Source organism: Antechinus flavipes, chromosome 3 (genome assembly GCF_016432865.1).
Source record: "Antechinus flavipes isolate AdamAnt ecotype Samford, QLD, Australia chromosome 3, AdamAnt_v2, whole genome shotgun sequence".
NCBI lineage: Eukaryota > Metazoa > Chordata > Mammalia > Dasyuromorphia > Dasyuridae > Antechinus > Antechinus flavipes.
In genome coordinates, this window is record NC_067400.1 from 149,085,845 (window position 1) to 149,105,971 (window position 20,127).

The following is a 20,127-nucleotide window of genomic DNA, read 5'->3' on the forward strand; positions in this document are numbered from 1 at the left end:
TTACTACATTTGTGGCTTTGAGAAAACCACCTAAACTTTCTGTTCCTTCATCTATAAAATGAATGAACTGATTTCGAAGATTTCTATGGTTTCTTTCACTTTTTATCTATGATCTTCTGTAAATCTAGAGATTTTGGATGACAGATGTCTTTGAGAAATTTACAAGAAAGTTTCTCCCATTCCTTGTGGGTTTTAAACTGAATACGCTACTTTTTGTTTTGTGAAATCTCAATTTTTTTTTACATAATCAAATTATTCTATTTGTAAATAGCTGAGAACTCCCTGTAATTTTAATAAAAATAGCATTTCATTTTCAGTACTTTTTCTAAATAGAAGAGTGATGCACTTGAAATTTATTATAATAAATTACATAAGATATAGAATTAATCCATTTACATTACATTACACAAATTTAAGATTTGGAAATAGCAATTTTCCTATTTCCTATGATTAATGAACTCCAAATTCTGGAATATGTTTGTGTCATTATTGAATTTATTAAAACTTTTTAATATAATTATGACACTACTACTACTACTATACATATTTCTGGAATCCATAATTATTTTCAATCTTTAAACATTCAACTGTTATGATGTTTTACAATTTAATATTCTATATTAGATTCTGGGATACTGTAAAATTTTTGGCATAAAAATAAAAGCCTACAGACATTCAGAAAAATGAATAAAGAACATTCATATTTCCTTTGGCTATTATGAGGGAGAGCCTGTCAAAAATTTATAACATTTCATACCATAAAAAGAGCATATGTCTAATTTCTCAGAAGGCAAATTATCATGAGTTTCCAGCAAAGTCTGAACAGAAATTTAATTTTTGTAGTAGACTATACATTTCCCTAATCTTTTTTTTTTGAACCATGGGCCTGAAGATGATTAATAATTATTACATGTCCTATGAGATGATGAGACATGGAATATAATATCTAAATACTAAGAGCATATTTATTTACATTTTAAAAACAATATATTAATCCTTGTTAGCATAAGCAAAAATCCTGAGAGAAATATTTTAATTTCTTACAATATATGCTATTGTAGATTTGTGTTTTTTTTCAGTCAGCAAGCATTTTTTAAATTTAATATTTTATTTTCCAATTACATCTTAAAACATTTTAACATTCATTTAAAAAAATTTTGAGTTATAAATTTTCTGCCTCGTTCTCTCCCTTTTTTCCTTCTTAAAAGAACAAACAAATTGATATATTATATACTTAGGTAATTATGCAAAACACATAATCATGTGTTATAGCTTTTCAATAACTATCATATTATACCTTCAGTCTTTTCTAGGCTAATTCCACTTTCTTCAATTTCTTGTCATATATCTGTATCTAGATTCCTTTCAGTTTTAATAACTCTCTTCTGAATAGGCTCTGGATTGTGAATGTTCTTTTTAAAATTTAAAATTCTGTGTATTTCTTTCAAATTCTACACAAATTCTAAACTTAAAAAAAAAAAAAAACTAATGTAGAACTTTACCTTCATCCCTATCCAATTCAGTCTTATTAGTTTTGATCTATCCTATTCTCAAATCTTTTTTACTCCTTCCAATGTGTCACTCTATAAATCTATAAACATCTATAAATATGACAAGCATGCCATTATTTCAGATACCTTGAGTCAATAGAAATATGTCTTTTAGCTGATAATGATACCTTGAGTCCAGTCCACCAGTTTCAAATCCACCTAAGAATACTATCTAAATCTACCTTAATCTAGCCCGTATTGTATCATCATCTTCATAAGAACACATCTTTTTAAAAATAATGTTTTGTTGAAATCTAGGCATATTATGTGTATATATTTCAATCTACCATTGTGATTCTCATGTTTAAAAAAAAAAAAGGAAATGAGCTTAGTTTGACTTGATCTATTTTGGATGATACCATGCTGCTTTCATTACTTTAGTCTTCCAAAAACTAAGCTTTACCAATTAAATATACAGAATAAAATGCTAAACAATAAAATAGAACAAAGCATATATGTTTTGTATTCATTGATAAAATGTCCTATGTCCTATGAACATCTAGAAACTCACCATGTGCTTCAAAGCATTTAAAAGTAGTTTTCTCCCTGATGGCTTATCAAAATCAGCAATAATCCAGATGGTGACTGCAGAAATTACATCTTTATCTGAAAGTTACAAATAACTTAATAAAAACACTTTTGAAGTAAAGTCAAATATTTTCCAGATAATAAAATTTTAAACAAGCTTAAGTCTAAAACCAAGTGATTTTTGCCTTAACATTTTTTACATATGCTTTATAATTTCTATAACAGTTATTCATTTCACAAAATTTATGATGCAATAAACCTAGATACTAAAAAGGACTTAATTACTAAGCATATTATCAGTGATATAATTTTAGCAATGAAGGAAAATTTCATATTGGTCTTCTGACTTAATTCTAGTATTGTCAAACTACATTGCCGTCTACCAGCATTCTTAGCAAAAGTTCAGATATTTCCTGCATGCCTATATGACAGAACATAAAACCAAAACTTCTTAATAATCACATATAGTAAAATAATATTCAATTTGCTTTTAAATATTTTTTATCTTTGAATATATTTTTGCTATAGAATTATTATGATTTATTCTTGAAAGTAGAATGTATGGCTCAATAAAATTTTGCCATTACTGGCATAATATCTAAAAGGAATGCAGCAAGTGGAAATGAAGACAAGAAATGAATACAAAGTTTAATGCCGGATAGGGAAGAGCAAAAATTTTCTCAATTGTGCAATGGTTTTTAAGTTCTCTTGTGGGAATTGTGCTTAGCATAAGTAGTATTAATCAAGTCTTTTAAAAATAATTTCCTGGATTTATGATTAAATTTCTGATTTCTTCTATTCTGAGATCCCATAAGCTTAGTAATGCTAGACAATTATTAATTTACTTTAAATATACTTCAGAACACGTTCAGCATTAATCCAGTATAACCTCCTTTAAAAGAATCAAAGTAAATGAAGGGTGGAAAAAAAAAAAAACACGATGGTTTTTCAGTCCAGATTTAATCATTGGCATAATTTATTGTGACTAACAAATACCTTTTGAAGGGATACTGTATTGTTCTAAACCCAACACTATATCCCACTCCCAAATAAACAGCTTTTTCTGTTTTTTTGTTTTGATAGCCATTCCATTCACATAAGCTATAAATAGTGGTTAATCCATTTATTAAAAAGCATTTTTTGGAAGAATATAAAGCCTAAAATTTGGAGGTAAGAGGGGTTTTAGAAATTTATCTATTCCAATTCATGTTATATATAGTATTTTAGGGAAAAGAGTGACTTTGGTTGCCATTCATAAGATAATAAACATCAGTACTAATTGGATCAGACTAATCTTGTTCCAAAATTGACTTACATAGGAAGGAACATCATTATTATGGGGTTTTTGAGGGGTTGGGGAAAAAGGAGGAATCTGTCATGGAAATGATAATTGTACATCCAGTAACATAAAGAATAAACTAGTAGCCATTCCAGTCCTTCTTTTATTTTCCCTTTTTGTTACCTACATACCGGAAATCCTCCCTATTTGTCATGCTTGACCTTCTTTCACGAGCCTAAGCTCATTCTGAGTTTGTCTTCCTGACTTCTTTCTTATTTATGATGTCTTCTATTTTGACCCTGAATGCCTCTGAAGTAAGTGCTTATAGATATATTTTTTATTTTCATTCTCTATTAACTGCTTTTGTTACCATTTTCTCTATGCAAGTTTCTGAAATCTGAATTAGCTGATGAATGTTTTTCACTCATTGATGGAGTTTACTATATATCCATGTCAATCTTTTAGATAATTAACAACTCATTTCTGAGCTTACTGGATTTGTTTTTCTTGTGTTCTTGGAACTTGCCATCCATCCTGGGCTGACTTCTCTAGTAGAATGATATTAGGCCACAGAATACTAGTTTTTCTTTGTATGGATTCTTTTTAAACTGCTCTCCCCAAATTTAGGTTTCATGTCAGGTTATACCCAGATTTCCTCCTTCTTCTCTATCATTCCACTTCTCAACTTCTCTGCAGTTCTCTACAAGGTTCCCATAGTTACTCAAGATACTAGTTTATCATGATTGATAAGAATAAGAACCAGTAAATAATTAATTTATTAAAGGTTTTTCTACCTTTGGAAAGATGAAATTATTATCAAGACAAAATAAACAAAAATTAGCTACTCTAATTCTCTTTCTGGCACAAAGAAAATAATAAGAAATGGTTTGATAACTGAAGTCTCCCATTATTTTTAATACCATGCTTTGTATCAAGGTTGTGAGCTTTTTCCTGACTTTATCATCTATTTCATTTATGTCAAGATGGGCTACAATAACTTCCCAAGACAAAAGAGCTTTTATGTTTGCATGCATTGATTTCACCTCAAATGCTTTCCTTAACATTTTTTATTCCTGTATTTTTCAGACTTCATCCCTTCATTATAGTTTTATTTTAAAAAATGTTGATAATTTTGTTTTTATATCATTTTCATTTCTTTTTTCTTCTTTCCTTCCTTTGTTCTTCTCTCTCTCTCTCTCTCTCTCTCTCTCCTCTCTCTCTCTCTCTCTCTCTCTCTCTTTTCCTTTCCTATCTAGAGAGGAAAATCTTGAAACAAAGAGAAATAAAAGCAGTTCAGCAAAACTAATCAAAGCACTATATGTAATATATTCCCAACATGTCTGAAGACTATGTTGACCTAACGAAAAGTATATGATTATGATATAGTATAAAATAAAGCCTGAAGGAGCCTGAGAAAGTGGGAGCATCACTTCCATCAATCCCTCACTCAAACTACCCCATGACTCCTGTCTTCCTTTGACGCTGACCCTATTCTTCCTGCTCAACCCCCTGACCCCCAGCAGAGGCTGGACCCCTGCAAAATACTATGTGCTTAATAGTATGATGATCCTTTGTGTTATCTTACCTACCACTTTTCATATGTACATAACACTACCATTCATTTAACATCAAATACTCTCTCTATACAAACTATGTATGCTATCCTGAGTCTTTCCCCAAATGCCCACACAGCTACAATTACCTAGGTGAGATTTAACTGACACAGATGGCGACATCTCTCTGCCTTCCTTACATGAAATCTTCACTACATACACAAAGATGCTACTTAAGAATAGAAGACAGAAATCTGGAGAAATTTTATATGGGTGTCATAGCTATATAAATATATAGATAAGCTCATTGGTAGAGCTAAAAGACTTCTGTGTAGAGCAAATAAGGAAAAAACTGACAAAAAGTGTCTCTTCTATATAGAGATGTCTCTCTTACTAAAATTTCCACTAAATGAATCTAGTTCTGTGTTCTAAGTAGTTAAATTCATCTTCCATATGATAAATTCTTAAGATATCTACAGGTAGTGATTATGTTCTAAATCTTAGTCTTCTCAACATTGTATCATTCCCCCCCCCACCAATGTTCTTCAAGTATCATGTTTTTCAAAATTTTAGCTATCTTGTTTGCCCTTTTTTAGATAGATTCTAGTTGGTCAACATTCCTTTTAAAAATGTAGCAAGCAAACCTAAACACAAAATTTCAAGTATGATCTGATTATTGCAGAATACAGTGGGGAAAACTACCTTTCTTGATAGGTATGATAATATTTTAGAATGAAATTTGTGATCTCATGATGTGGATTGTTCAATGAAACAGACAAAAACTCATTTAGGAAATCAAATGTCTATGGTGGTGGTAGTGGGGTCTTCCTATAATTCTCTTGTTAGCACAAGAATACCAATTAATCATTTAGACTGTCCACTGGTTATCCTAACTCTCAAATTCTATGGATAAAATTTATCTTTAAAGAAATTTTTTGAATAGAAAAAAGATGCCACTTATTGATAAAGAACTCCATTAATACTCATTACCAAACTATGATAGCAAGAAAGAAGTTATTGTTCTTGCTTTATAGAAAAACTCCAGAGCTTTCATTGCCCTGAGTTAACACTTAAAATTTTCAATAAAGTCAAGACTTTTTAGTCAAAATAGCCAGAATAAAATTGTACTACAACAAGTGACTTTTAGAAAAGTTACAATTTTTTGCTATGCTATTATAAATGTGAACACAAACATATTACCTTTTCTGGATAAATAATACATGTTCTCTGCAATTATGGCACTCTTGTCTTGTGAATCCAAGAAAGAGAAAGTAGTGAAATCTTCAATATCAACAGTCACTGAAAAATTTCATATTAAAATTAGTTAAAAAAAAAACAGATTAAAAGCACAGGCAATAAATGCTACCGGAAAAGAAATTAACAGATGGTTTTACCTGAGGTAGATATTAAATTAAGGTATTGCCTTTTGTTTCCCAAAACTATAGGATTCATATGAGGTACGATATTATCCTGATCCATGAGAAAATTTATCACATCCATCTCATCATTTAACAAGCCCTGTAATAAATTTTTCTTTATTTAAATAACTTCAAAATATATAATTAGGAAATTTTCTAGAATTGAAACCTAGATATTATAGTATATATAAATATAATTTATGCCATTGCTTAGCATAAACATTTTAAGATTATTTGATAAAAATAAATTAATGACTGTATATCATCTATATGATTTTAGGATTTTCAATAAAATATAAGAATTCTTCCTTCTTCATTAAATTAATATTAAATATAATTATATAGCCCAGAAAATCCTAGAGTTGAATTAATAAAATATATTAACTTTTAAATTAAGATTGAATCATTAAAGATAAACATTAACTTTAAATATTTATGAAATAATGTTATTAAATTTATTATTAACATAACAAACCATTTTCATCTTATTTCTTCAGAAAATCTAAACATACCATAAAAACTGCCTTTTGCAAGAATCCAGCTGTGTTCATGATCCTTTGGAGAATGATTTTATCTAATTCTTTGGAATTCATTTCTTCAATGGTAAAGGGCTCACCATTAAATAATGCTTGAGGCAAAGGACCAAGTCCAGTCTTTTTATAAAAAGTAATTCCTGCCTATTCAAGATTATAAGGAAATTAAATAAAATATGGTTAACTACTTAGAAACAGGTATTAATAAGAAACAGAAAACACTAAGAATTTAATGTAATTCAGTTCATTTTTAGAAGTTAAAAAGATTATTTAGAATCTGATCATTTTGATTGATATTTTTCCACATTTTTTAATCTAAATAAACTAATCTAAATTTTACAAAGTTTAAAAAACATGTACACATATTAAAAAACACTACATAATGACATTTTATAACTACAGCATAGTCACACAAAACATTCTTTAAATATGAATTTTAAATACAGCACAGTCATATAAAAACATTTTTAAAATATGAATCTTCCAAAATTCCAAAAATTTTTTCAAAAGATTGGTGAGTTCATCAATATAGGTGTTCTCTCTAAATGTTCAAGTTATTGTCTTTCTGGATTGTTTGTTCTAGCTGTATCTACTGATGTACTAAACTCAATATCTCATATCAATATCAATTCATTAAATTGTATGTGATATTTAAATTAAACATTAAACTACATGATATTGAAATTAAACATTAAGCTGTATATGATATTTATTAATTTTAAAATTACTAGGCAAGTTTTTACTCACTTTATTTTTCTTAAATGAAATGCTAAGCTTATTTTCTAAAAAAAATTTTTTTGGTTCAAAGATAATTTAATAATTTCATTACATTTAGATAATATAAGATCATCATGAACATTAATCATACTATATTATAATCTAGAGGCATCTGAAGGAATAATTAAAATACAGTCGGCCTATACTAATGTAAGACATCACTCTTGCATTAAAGTAGCGTCAGTCACACTTTGATAATTTTTTAGTCTGTTTTCTTAATAGTTATAGTTTCTACCTTCTGCTGCCAGCTGTCATGTGTTCCTCTTATTAGTCCTGCTATTGCCAATCTCTTTTATGTTTACTTTTTTTGCACAATTGTTTGGCTGAGTGTGGTCCCAATTTTTCTATAAGTCAGAATAAATCGGTTTTGCGAGAAATGTTAGTCACTGCAAGGCATGTTTCACTTATTCTTAGCTATATTCCTGAAATCTTATGTTATTTTATATATTTTTATTTTACATTTTATATGCATCTATTTTAAAAGGACTTGAATTGCTTTATAAATGCTAGCTAATTAAGGCTAATGACATTCTTTGGAACTCTATTTGTGTGGAAATAATAGCGGGGCTCTCAGTCACTGCCAGAGTCCTTAGGAGACCGATTCTTCGCCTGGAAGATGGTCATCTCTCTGAGAACCAATGTGGCTTCAGAAAGAGTCAAGGAGCAGGGGATCTGGCCTTCGATGCCGTACAATTCCAGGAGAAATGCCGGGAGTAGAACAGTCCGCGATCGTTCTTGATGCCTGCAGTTGTGAGTGCTTGTGGGAGAACACGGGCTTGGGAGAAATTCACCTCGAGCTTAGACAAGTCCTGGAGGACGGACGGCGCCCTGGGGCTTTTGCCGCCGCCTGTGGAACGAAGCCGAGCTGGGCACTCACTCCAGTGCTTTAGCAGAACGTTTTCAGCAGGGTTCTTAGCCGCCCTCACTGAGGACAAGAACCGTATCCACATCAGTTGCTGCCTCAGGGACAAATCCCTTAAAGGGCCAAGAGGAAGGGCAGAGAGAGCCGAGGGCGGCTTTTTGTTCAGAGGTGACAGCGCGCTCAATGCATCCCCGAAGGGCCCCAGAATGGGCCACTTGTGCAATTTTGGCCTGACAATATCAAGAAAACAGAGGTTCTCTGCTGACCGTACCACGGCGTCCTTACATGGAATCGTCGGCCATAGTAAGGGGGCATCTGAGTTCTCCGGCCAAGATCCTTTCCCTTGGAAGTACAGTGGGACATGCACGGGGATGCTGATAGGTGCATTGCCAGAGCTAGCTCAGGGCTTGGGAGGGTCGTAAGGCAAATGCCTGAGAGAAGAGGTGTTGGGCTCCCCCCCAAACGAAGGCCTGCCGGGCCCCTGTGCTGACCTTATTGCATTTGCCTTCGAAATTTGAACAGTCCAAGCCCAGGAACTGAGTCATTTCCATTTACATCGTCTTGGAAAAATTGGAAAGATTGTAAAGATCCCGGGGCAAGGCAGAGGTACTGAATACCGAGGTCCTTTGTTGAACTGAAGTGCCAAGCTTTTACCTTATTGCAGAGTAAGCCACATTGTTCTGAGTGTCAAAAGTAACTATTTTACAGAAAACTCATGCAAGGTAAATGCTCCCCCGGAGGGCAGAACAAGGGATCCAAGGACATGCTTACAGTCTCCCTGAAGAACTCTGGATGGGCTGTGAGATGCGGGAGCCCCTTATGCATGGCCACCTCAGAGAAGGCACTGTGCTCCAGGAACAAAGTAGTTGCAGTAGTTCAAAAGAAACGCCATCTCCCCTCCAAATGTTCATATGGACTATTTGTGCCTGACCTCTGGTATAGCCTCCTAAACTTGTTTTGTTCAGATCAGACACAGTTAAAGTCACTGAATCTTGATCCCAATTAGGTGTGAAGGACAACAATGAACCGGTTATATTCCTTAAATCTTAGCATTTTGCTTTATATGCTGGCATCTATCTTAAAATGACTTGAATTGCTTTACAAATATTAGTTCATTAAATCTAATGACATCCTTTAAAACTTTCAATTATTTGGAGATAAACAGCATAATTCTTTTTTAATGAATCATTTACTCAGAGATAACTTAGAATGTGACTGACTTTAATTTCAATTTTTAAACTTCATTAAGTACCTACTAGGTGTCTGGCACTATGCCAAACACGGGATTTTTTTTAAAAAAAGGGCAAAGGACAGTTTGTCACCAAGGAGCTCACAATTTAATAGGGGAGACAATATGCAACTAAATATATAAAAAGTGTGCAGTATACATGATAAATAGGAAATAAAAATCGAAAGGCACTGGAATTAGGAGTTATTAGGGAAGGCTTCTAGTAGAAGGTGGGATTTTAGTTGAGACTTAAAGGAAACCAGGGAGGGGGAGTGGAAGAGAGAACATTCCAGGCATGAGGGATGCTCAGAACTGAGAGACTGAGTGTCTTGTTTGCAAAACAGCCAGGAAACTAGTGTCATTGGATTGACTATGCATTTCTCCTATTTAAGAGATTTAATGGCTCCTCATGGCCCATGTATAATAAAAATGTATAGAAATATAATTTTTTTTTTTTTGGTGTGGCACTAAAAGACACTGTAAAATCTGGTTCCTGCCTGTTGTCCTGGGCAGATTTCTTTCCCCTCATACAATCAAAGTTCCTAGAAAAAATGCTTTTCCTGCAGTTTTCCATATATAGCACTCTTATTTCTTCATTCTTCGCATATCCTCCATCCTCCCTCTACCTCTTGTGACTCTCTCAACTCCTCTCCCAGCTTAGCTGAAATGCCTGTACTTAACAGGCCTTTCCTTATTCTCCCCACCCAAACTCTCTCTTCCCTTAGATAAACTCCTAGAGGACAGGGACTCTTTCATTTACTATTTGGACGCCTAAAGCCTACTCCATTCCATTCACTGTACTAAATCTATAATAAGCAAAAGGGTTCCTTCCCTCAGGAAATTTACATTCTACACAACAAGTAATACATATTTGTTGACTGGTTAAACTAAAACACCCTGAAGAGTACAGGAACTAACTATAATTTCAGACAATTGAAGATAAGTTATCTTTCCTATTGCTCAGCATGGAAGCCATTTTTTTTTCCTCTTCATTACACTTTTTTCAAATCAGGAGAACATTTTGGGGAGTGTTTGTTTGTGTGTTTGTGTGAAGGGATGCTTTAGGAAATGATAGTGATTTAGAAAAAGTGTATAAAATAAATTTTTTAAAAAAAGAACCCAGACCTAAGAGACAGAGGCTAGGGAATAAGAGGTGAAAGGAAATGATTAGAGAAGTTATGGCTTCTGGGGAAAAAAAGGGAGATAAAAGTAGTTGTTTTTTTTTTAAACTAAATTTCATCAAACTTACCTGCATATGTTTTATCTACCTTATTAAACTATAAATTGCTTTAGGCCAAGTACTGTCATTTTTCCATCTTTTTATCAGATACTTCATAAATATTTGTTGAATTGAAAAAGAGAAATATATACATATATGTATACACACATATTAAACATAATCTTAAATGATAAATACATTAAAGAAATACAAAATATTTTACTCTATGAGGAATAAGGGTAGAAGAGAAGCTTTCCTGACTATCAGGGTATAAAGCTTTATAGAAGAAGTGGTATTTGGCAGTTAAAAGATGATAAAAAATGCAGCCAGCAACAATAAGGAAAACAGACATTTAGGTATAAAGAACTATGCACAATGCTGAACAAATCTTGACCTCTTTTCTGAACCTGTGTCCAGTTTCAATGATTTAACAAGTTATGACTCAAGATTCTGGCTATATCAGGAATAAATAAAATCTCACAGTTCTTCCTGATGATGGCACATGTGATTTTGAGATTTCTATCAAAGGCAGTCTCAAGAGTGGAAAAAGTATTTTCATGTGCTAATTTCTAGCACAACTGCCAAGAGTTGCCAGTCCCTGTTTTAACCTACACAGCTGTGAATGTAGAATTATTAGAATGTTGTAAAGACAACTTAAAATTTTTTTTGGATGTAACTACTCAAATAAATTAAAAATAGCATGGTTTTAAATGCTCCCATTACATACGTTAAAATTTTCAGCAAATCTGCTTTAGTTACTGGATTTATACTCATTTCTAGATTTAATTTTAGAATCACAAGAACATTTTAACCTAGAAAGGAAAAACTAAGCACTTTAAATAAATTAATTTCAAAAAACCATTATAATTTATGGTGAAAATATCTTTTATAGTATACTACAGAAAGACACACTAACTTTATCTTAACATTGCTAGAAAAATGATGCAAAAATACTATAATTAAAAATCTTAAATTTCTCTAAAGGAAAATAACTGAAGGTAAATTTCTCTTGGTATCCTATAATTTGCAAACAATAAAAGTAATAACCATGAGAATTCATAAATGACTTCTATACTTCAAAAGATCTATGATTTTAGCTGAAGATTCTCCTTCTACCAATGCAGATCAGAACCCTAGTAGATAGTTTCATGAGTTTTTTGTGACCAAAAATTATATGTTTATTAGTGGACAGACTTCTAGTGAGAAACCTCTCCACATTTAGCTATCTCGCTCTGGGATTACAAACACAGAGAATGTTACCAGGTTTTCTAGCATGACAAGAACCCAGGGTCACCACACTATGATTAATTTTTAAATAATTCTATGTATTTTTATCTCATTAATGTGAATCACCAATGATGTAAGTCAGAAATTATCTAGGCTCTCTCATACTATATAACTCTTACCCATATTTACTAAAAATATTTTATAGGAATTACCCAAGAGTCTTTTTCTAGATTTCTTGATATTGTAGTTGAAACATATTATGAGACCTTTCTGATCTCCTAAGCTGCCAGGGACTTATTTCTCCCCATCCCCTCTAGATAATATTATATTTCTGTTATATATAATCACATGTGTACATGTTTCTCCAGTAGAATGGAAGCTTCTTTTTGTAGTAGCAAAGAACTGGAAAATGAGTAAATGCCCATCAATTGGGGAATGGCTGAATAATTTGTGGTATGTGAAGGTAATGAATATTATTGTTCTATGATAAACAAGCTGATTTTAGAAAGACCTGGAAAGATTTACATAAATTGATGCTGAGCAAAACAAGCAGAACCAGGAATACATTGTACCTGCACAATAACAGAAACAATATGCAATGATCATGTTCTTCTTAGTGGTTCAGTGATCCAAGGCAATCCCAATAAAGTTTGGATAGAAAACCCCATCTACGTCCAGAAAAAGAACTATGGAGATTGAATGTAAATCAAGCATGCTATGTATACTTCTTCATATTTTTTTTTCTCTTTTGTAGTTTTTTTTTTTGTTCTGATTTTTCTCTTCCAACCTGACTCATAAAGAAATGTGTATTAAAAACTAAAAAAAAGTATATTTTGTGATAAAAAGATTGGAAGCTTCTTGAAACAAAGCACTTGACATCCCCAGTGCGTAACAGAATACTTGGCGCACAGCAGGTACTTAGTAATTATTCACTAATCTATTGATTGTTTAGATACCAATAGACCAATAGCTATTTACCACAAGCCACTCCATTTTCTTTTAGGTGACAATCAACTTTTATTCTTCAGAGATTGTAGTGTTCCACTTATCTCAGAGAGAAGACTATTAGTAGAAGATTAGTGTTACTAAAAGGATAAGCTTCTGTTAGGGAAAAACTTAGAATTATTAAAATCACAGTAATTTCTTAAATGTAATACAACTCATTCTTTTCCTCTAATTCAATTTCTGGCCCAGTTCACTATCTATCTTCAGTGTCTGCCCAAGAGAAAGGCTCTGACAGACCTAACATTCTACCAATGAAATTTTTTTGCTACATGACAATTGTTTTCTTATTGTATGAGAAACATACATACGAATTATTGGGTTAACACCTTCAGGTGAGTTCAATCCAATTTAGCATATATTTGCTGAATTGCTATTATGTGTTTAGAATCATATTTGATCAAGTAGGGAAATTAAAACAGTATAAGTAAGGTAAGATCCCTGTTGCAAGAATCTTCCAATTAAAAGATCAAACAACTGTGAGAAATGATTCACACGGTAGTCTAATCAGTAAAAATCAGTTTGATATAATTCTGTAGAGGTAGTGATTATAATTGCACACCAGAAGTGTGAATTGTAGGCTCTAACTAGCTTCATCATAGGAAGCTAACTAGCAGCCCTCCACCCTTGTTTGTCCTTATTATGGTGACCAAGCCCAGCATGGCAGCATGTGCGATTATTATCCCCATTATACAGATGAAGAAACTGAAGCACGGAAAATGACTTGCTTAGTATTATACAACTAGTTAGTGTTTGAGTGCAGATTTGAACTCAAGTTTTCCTGATTCAATATTCAGCACTCTTTCCACTGAACAACCTATGTGCTTTAAATATTGTTGATTGATTCACTGACATCTACATGAGATATAAAAAATAGAAATAAAGCCTTACTATAGTGACCTACATGTGATCCACAGTCCTCAAAGTCTAAACCACTAGAGTACAAACTTTTGCAGGTCCTATCAAATTGAAGAGGATTTTATTGTGTAAGTACTTGACTAGGTTAGCCCAGAGAGATCTATCACCTCTTAAACTTTTGCTTGGATGCTGTATTCTTATGTATAAAGGCCAGGTGCTAGTTTATGGTAAGAATTTGTCAGGTGGTAAATGTGAAGAGATTGTCTCTCACGAGTTATATAAAAAAGACAATTCTTTTCTGAAGAACCAGACTGAATTTGACTAGAAAAAACCAATAACCATGCAAGCAAAAAGAGTTAAATGAGGACTAATATTTTCTTTAAAACCAATCTGTATTCATTTTAAATATGCAACAACTTATTAAAGAATATAGTTAGAGGAGCATCTAAGTGGCACAGTGGATAGAGCAGTGGCCCTGGAGTCAGGAGGACCCAAGTTGAAATCTGGCCTCTATAACACTTCCTAGCTGTGTGACCCTTGACAAGTCACTTAACTCCAATTACCTCATCTCTGCCCTACAAAAAAATAATTAGAAATTGATTCCTGGATATATTCTTACAAATCACATCCCATGAGTTATGCAAAGTTTCTTACTCTTGACCTTTGGAAACCTTTTCATTCCATTCACTGAAAAAATTTGATTTTTAAGGTTTCAATGACTATAAACATAATTCTACTCCTTTCAAGAATTCTAGCAACCATTTTTTCTAGAACTAAATGCCATTCTCCTCTGAATGTAACTAATAATGACTGAATACTTTTCTGTAGGTTATTCACTATTTCTGCCTTCTGTTATGGAAGATAGAACTCCTACTTTCAAAATATAATATTGTGTTCTTTATATTTTATGACATTTTATGACAAGAATAAAGACTTTAAAAATTGCTTTAATTTTATCTTTACAGCTTTTTCCCCTTTTCACAATACCTTTCTGTTTATGTCATATTCAGACTGAACTCCCAGGATATCCTGAAGATCAGTATCAGGAAATGTATTTAGCACAACATTTTTAATGATATCCACAGTTAATAAGTTTCCTTCTTTCACATTATGGTACATCTGTGAAAACAAGAATGTATATATTTTTACCTTTTGTACTGTTTTAGATCTTGATTAAAATTTGTTCTCTAAAGAGAACAAATATATCTTGTATTAGTATTAAAATACATAAAAATGATCACCAATATATAACTCCATGAAGAATATCTCAGTTATCTAGAAAATAGAAAAGATAAGAAAAAGAAAAAAGAAAATAGAAAAGATAGCAATGTCTCATTTACATTAGAAAGAAAATACATACAATAAAGTTATAAAGTAGAATGTTGGAAATGAATAAGGATCATCATCTTATACTTTTAAAGTTTGCAAAGAACTTTAAATATATTCTTTCATTTCATTGCCACAACAATGCCATAAAATACATGCTATTGTTATTCTCCTCCCCTATTTTACAGATGAGGAAGCTGAGGCTGAGAGGTTAAGCAATCACTAAGTGTTTGATGCAGAATTTGAACTTGGATCTTCTTGATCACACATCCAGAAGCCTATTCACTAGCTGTTTCTTATGTCACTTCTGTATTCTATAGATGATGAAACTCAAGCTTATGGAAGTTAAATGTTTACACAGTGCACAATTTCATATAGTAAATTAATGAAAAAGCAAGGACTAAAACTTAGGTTTCCTGATCTCATAATCCTATGCCGTTTGTACTATATCACACTGCTACCAAATAACTTTAAAAAGGCTTTAAAAAACTGCTTAACAAATTTCAAAGTTGGGCCTTCAGTCCCAAGTAGTCGCAGAGCAATTTAGGTCTCTACAATTGGTAGAAGAACTAGCTCTGCCTTCCTTTCTCATTCCCTCAATCAGTTCTGAAGGTCCCCAACTCTACTCAGGATGGCTAAGCAGTAAGAATGACATTTCCAGGGGCACTTCACCCTCTTACTTTGGATGCTAGCTTGTTTATGGGGTCTAAATTATATGGAAATCAACAACTGTTCTTTCTGCTGCTATGAAAGAAAACCAGTCATTATTATTAGCCATATCATTGCCTTTTGAATCTCCAAGATTTTACTATCTGCCCTGACCCTAGGTCTGACGATCCTCTGACAGTGCCATATTAATTATTTAATTAATATAAAGATCCCTGGATCTTGCCATCTATCCTAAGACTATATGCTTGGAACATATAATGGACTTTCTTTTTAAGTTGTTTCTCAATAGAGTGTGTGATCCCTGAGACCAGAAACTGTCTACATTTTTCATTTTTATCCCCAGGGATTAGCACACTGTTTGGCACATATCTTTTGTAATGTAATAACCGTACATAATATGTATGTAGTGAATAAATACATTCATTTCATTCATTTGCTCATTATGTTCAACCAGTCTATAACTACACCATAACTATAACTACCAAATAAAGTAATACTTTGTTCTATTTCATATATATTCTTGAAAAGTAAATCTTATTCACTCAAGAACATTTAAAATTTCAGAAATGAAGTCTTTTAATTTCTGATTAAAAGGCAATTACTAACATTTAAACTTTATTTTTTCTCTTACCATTAATGTTTGTTAGTTTTTTTTAAAGTTATAGATGTGTTTTGTTTTTATTTTGTAAACATTTTCATAATACCACTTTGTGAGAAGTCTTAGTTAAGAAAAGTAAAACAGTTAAATAATGTTACTATTATAGTTATCACATCTGAAAGTGCATGTAATATTTCATGCCTATAGGAATTTCCTCATCTCTCTATTTAAAAAAAACACCAATTAACTAAAATCTATTTGGCAAGAAAAGAATCAAATGCAAACTATTAGATGGAAAATATTAAGAATCAAGAAATGTAAGACTTTAAAAACTCATGCCAATACAGCATAAACTTTTTGACAATAAGAGAATTAGAAGGCAATGAAAACAGTAAGCAGAGATCGTAAATAAAAAATTGACTGATTATATGTTTTAGTCAAATGAAAATAAGTTTTTTATATCTTTGACAAAACAAAGTTCAAAATTACATGCAATTAGAGATAAAAATGAGATTACAATATCATGTGAGATTATAATCTCTAAACTAAAGTAGTTTAGTATTTGAACTACTAAACAAACTCTTGTCTTCCAAAAAAAAAAAAAAAAAAAGAAATCAACAAAAGTAAAACACATGTCCTTCATATTTCTTAGACAAATTTAAGCAATGGTGCCATAACAAGGTCAAAACAACTAGATAATGCAAAAGATAATGCAAAAGCCCAAGAAAGTGTGATCTCTTTACCAATCAGAGAAGCGTGGCAATCAAAGGTAACTAAATTAAAGTTAATTAATTAAAGTTAAATTAATTAAAATTAATTTTAGGGTAGAAAAAAGAAGGAATAAAGTAAGAAACCTGAAAAGGGGAAGAGGAGGGACCAGGATATGAAGGGTTTAAAAAATAGAAGATTTTTATATGATCCTATAGGTAGTAGAGAGAAACTATAGAATTTATTGGATAATATGGTCAAACCTAAACTTGAGAAAAAAATCACTTTGGTACCTCAGTAGAGGACAGACTAAAATGGGAAAGAGAACAAGTAGAAGATTACTGTAGTAGTTTAGGCATGAAGTGATGAGAGCTTACAGGGTTTTATCTTTGAGTAGAGAAGAGAATATATGTAAGAAATGTCATGAAAATAAAAATAACAGTACCAAGTGAGAGTGACAAGTCAAAGATGACATCAACATTGAGAGCCTAAGCATGACTTATTAGTAATCTTTCTTTAATTTTGTTTTAGTTTCTATTGCTTCTTTTTGTTATAAGAAGCAATAGTATTTACAATTTTCTGCCATCCTTCTCTATAAGACTTTAAAGTGTTACTAGTATTACTTTTGGCTGCCATTTCATTCCAATTGGCAAAGAGAGCACAAATCTATATCAACCAAGGAGATTTCTAGGATATTTGAATATTAGTATAGCATTTGATAGTTAATATACTCCTGTAGAAATTTGTTAGATTTGGTATTGATGTTGGCTCCTTCATTCATTTTTCTTTTTTTGACTTTGACCACTCATTTGAATGGGGATGTTTAGAATTGTGTTAATTACATGTTACATTTTCCTCATTTTTTTCTCTTAATTTTTAATTAATTTTAAATTTTGCTCCTAACAATCAATGGCTGATTGTATAGCTGTCTGGATTGGAGTATAACTTCTGCAAAAGTAATGTAATTTTATATTTTCTAAAATACAAAAATTTTATTTTATAGTGTCATTTGGTGACCAATATGTTCAGTGCCTCATTACCACAGTTAAGGATTTGCCACAGATTGCATTCTACTTATATCACTTTTGGGATACAAGAATTTATTCATTTACAATAATATCGTACATACCATACTGAGATATATGATAGGGCCTCAGTGGAGATATAAATTAATATCTGATGTCCACTATAAAACACAAAATAAGTTTATAACAAAAATATATAAAACTATTAAGAGAAATCATTCTATACATAATACTATACAAGTATTAAAAACTATTCTTTCCCTAATTAAACAAAAAAATTGGACCACAAATCATGGTAATTTCCTTCCCTTAAATTTACATGATAAGAAATTTAGGGGAAAATAAAATAAACTCTCTAAAATAAATTATCTCTTCCTACAAATACTCACTTTTACTATGGCAGCAAAAGCTTGTGTGATGTTATATTCTTCTTTAATGTAATTGATAACTCGCCAAAGGGCAACTCCAGCATCATTATGTCCATCAATTACATCATCTGTATTAATAACGAAAACAAAACCTATTCTGGGGAGAAAAAGATAAATGAATTTAATATCTTTAATACCATAATATTTTTAATAATAAAATATATTGGAAGGAAGAAAAGGTCAAACATTTCAAGGAAAATCATGATTAAAAGAGGGAAGGAAGGGGACCTGGTAGTATCAGATCCCAAACTAATATTTAAAAAATGAAAATGATCAAAATTATTTAATACTGGCTAAAAAATAGAGAGGTTGAGAATTGGGATAGATTACAAATATAACACAAAGAGGTTTTCATTTGATAAATCCAAAGATACCATCCAGTGGAATAAAAATCCACTATATGACAAAAATACTAGGAAAATTATAAAAGAGTCTGGCAGAAACTAGGTATAGCTCAATATCACATATCACACAACAAGATAAGCTGCAAATGAATATAGACAGACATAAAGGGTAACATCATAAATAAATTAGAGGATCACATAAGAAGTTACCTTTTTTTTTTTTTTTTTTAGGTCATAGGACAGAGACATAATTGATGACCAAACAAGAGATAATGGAAGGTAAAACAGACAATTTGGATTATATAAAATTAAAGTTTTTGCATAATCAAAACTAGTACATTAGAAGAGAAAAGTGGGCAAAAATCTTTGTTTTCAATAATTATACTTTTAACATTCATTTTTTTAAAAAATTGAGTTCTCCAAATTTTCTTTTCTGTCATCCTCCTACCATATTATCAAGAAAAATAAAATTATATAAATAAATGTGTGTGTATATATACACGTACAAACACACACACAATGTATGTTTCAATCAGTATTCAGAATAACAGTTCTACCTCTGTAGAAAACAGCAGCAACAAATAGCACAAAGCTTACAACAGTGCTCCTCCATAGTAGGTAGGCAGAGCCCAAAATAAACATAAAATTCAAAGTTAAAAAAAAAAGGTCAGAAAAATCATCAATCAATAAAAAAAAAGAACTTGACTTTTAAAAACTACTATGTTGAAAGGAAAGCTCAATAAATTCAAAAGAAGACATTGAAGTCAAAACATTTATAAGCAAAGGCTCAAAGAAAAATGCAAATTGGTCACAAGCGTAACATAAATTTATGGAAGAACCAAAGAAAGAGCAAAAAATTATTTGTAAAATCAAATAAGAGTGGTAGAGGAAAAATTGGGAAAATTTATAAGAGTGATGGAAGAAAATTATGAAAGAGGATTAAAGTTTAGTAAAAGAGGCACAAAAAATTATACCTTAAACATAATTTGGACAAA

The 20,127-nt window shown here is 31.5% G+C and overlaps 1 protein-coding gene across 1 annotated transcript in view; it reads right to left on the reverse strand.

The window, feature by feature from the left end:
* The window catches only part of UGGT2 (UDP-glucose glycoprotein glucosyltransferase 2), a 206,028-nt gene that overhangs the window by 92,545 nt on the left and 93,356 nt on the right, over positions 1-20,127 (reverse strand). Inside the window, exons 15-20 of the mRNA XM_051984021.1 lie at positions 18,750-18,885; positions 15,022-15,153; positions 6,841-7,005; positions 6,305-6,428; positions 6,111-6,209; positions 2,062-2,156 (exon numbers count right to left, since the gene is read on the reverse strand). Of these exons, the coding sequence (XP_051839981.1) occupies positions 2,062-2,156; positions 6,111-6,209; positions 6,305-6,428; positions 6,841-7,005; positions 15,022-15,153; positions 18,750-18,885 (751 nt within the window). The remainder of the gene's footprint in view (positions 1-2,061; positions 2,157-6,110; positions 6,210-6,304; positions 6,429-6,840; positions 7,006-15,021; positions 15,154-18,749; positions 18,886-20,127) is intronic.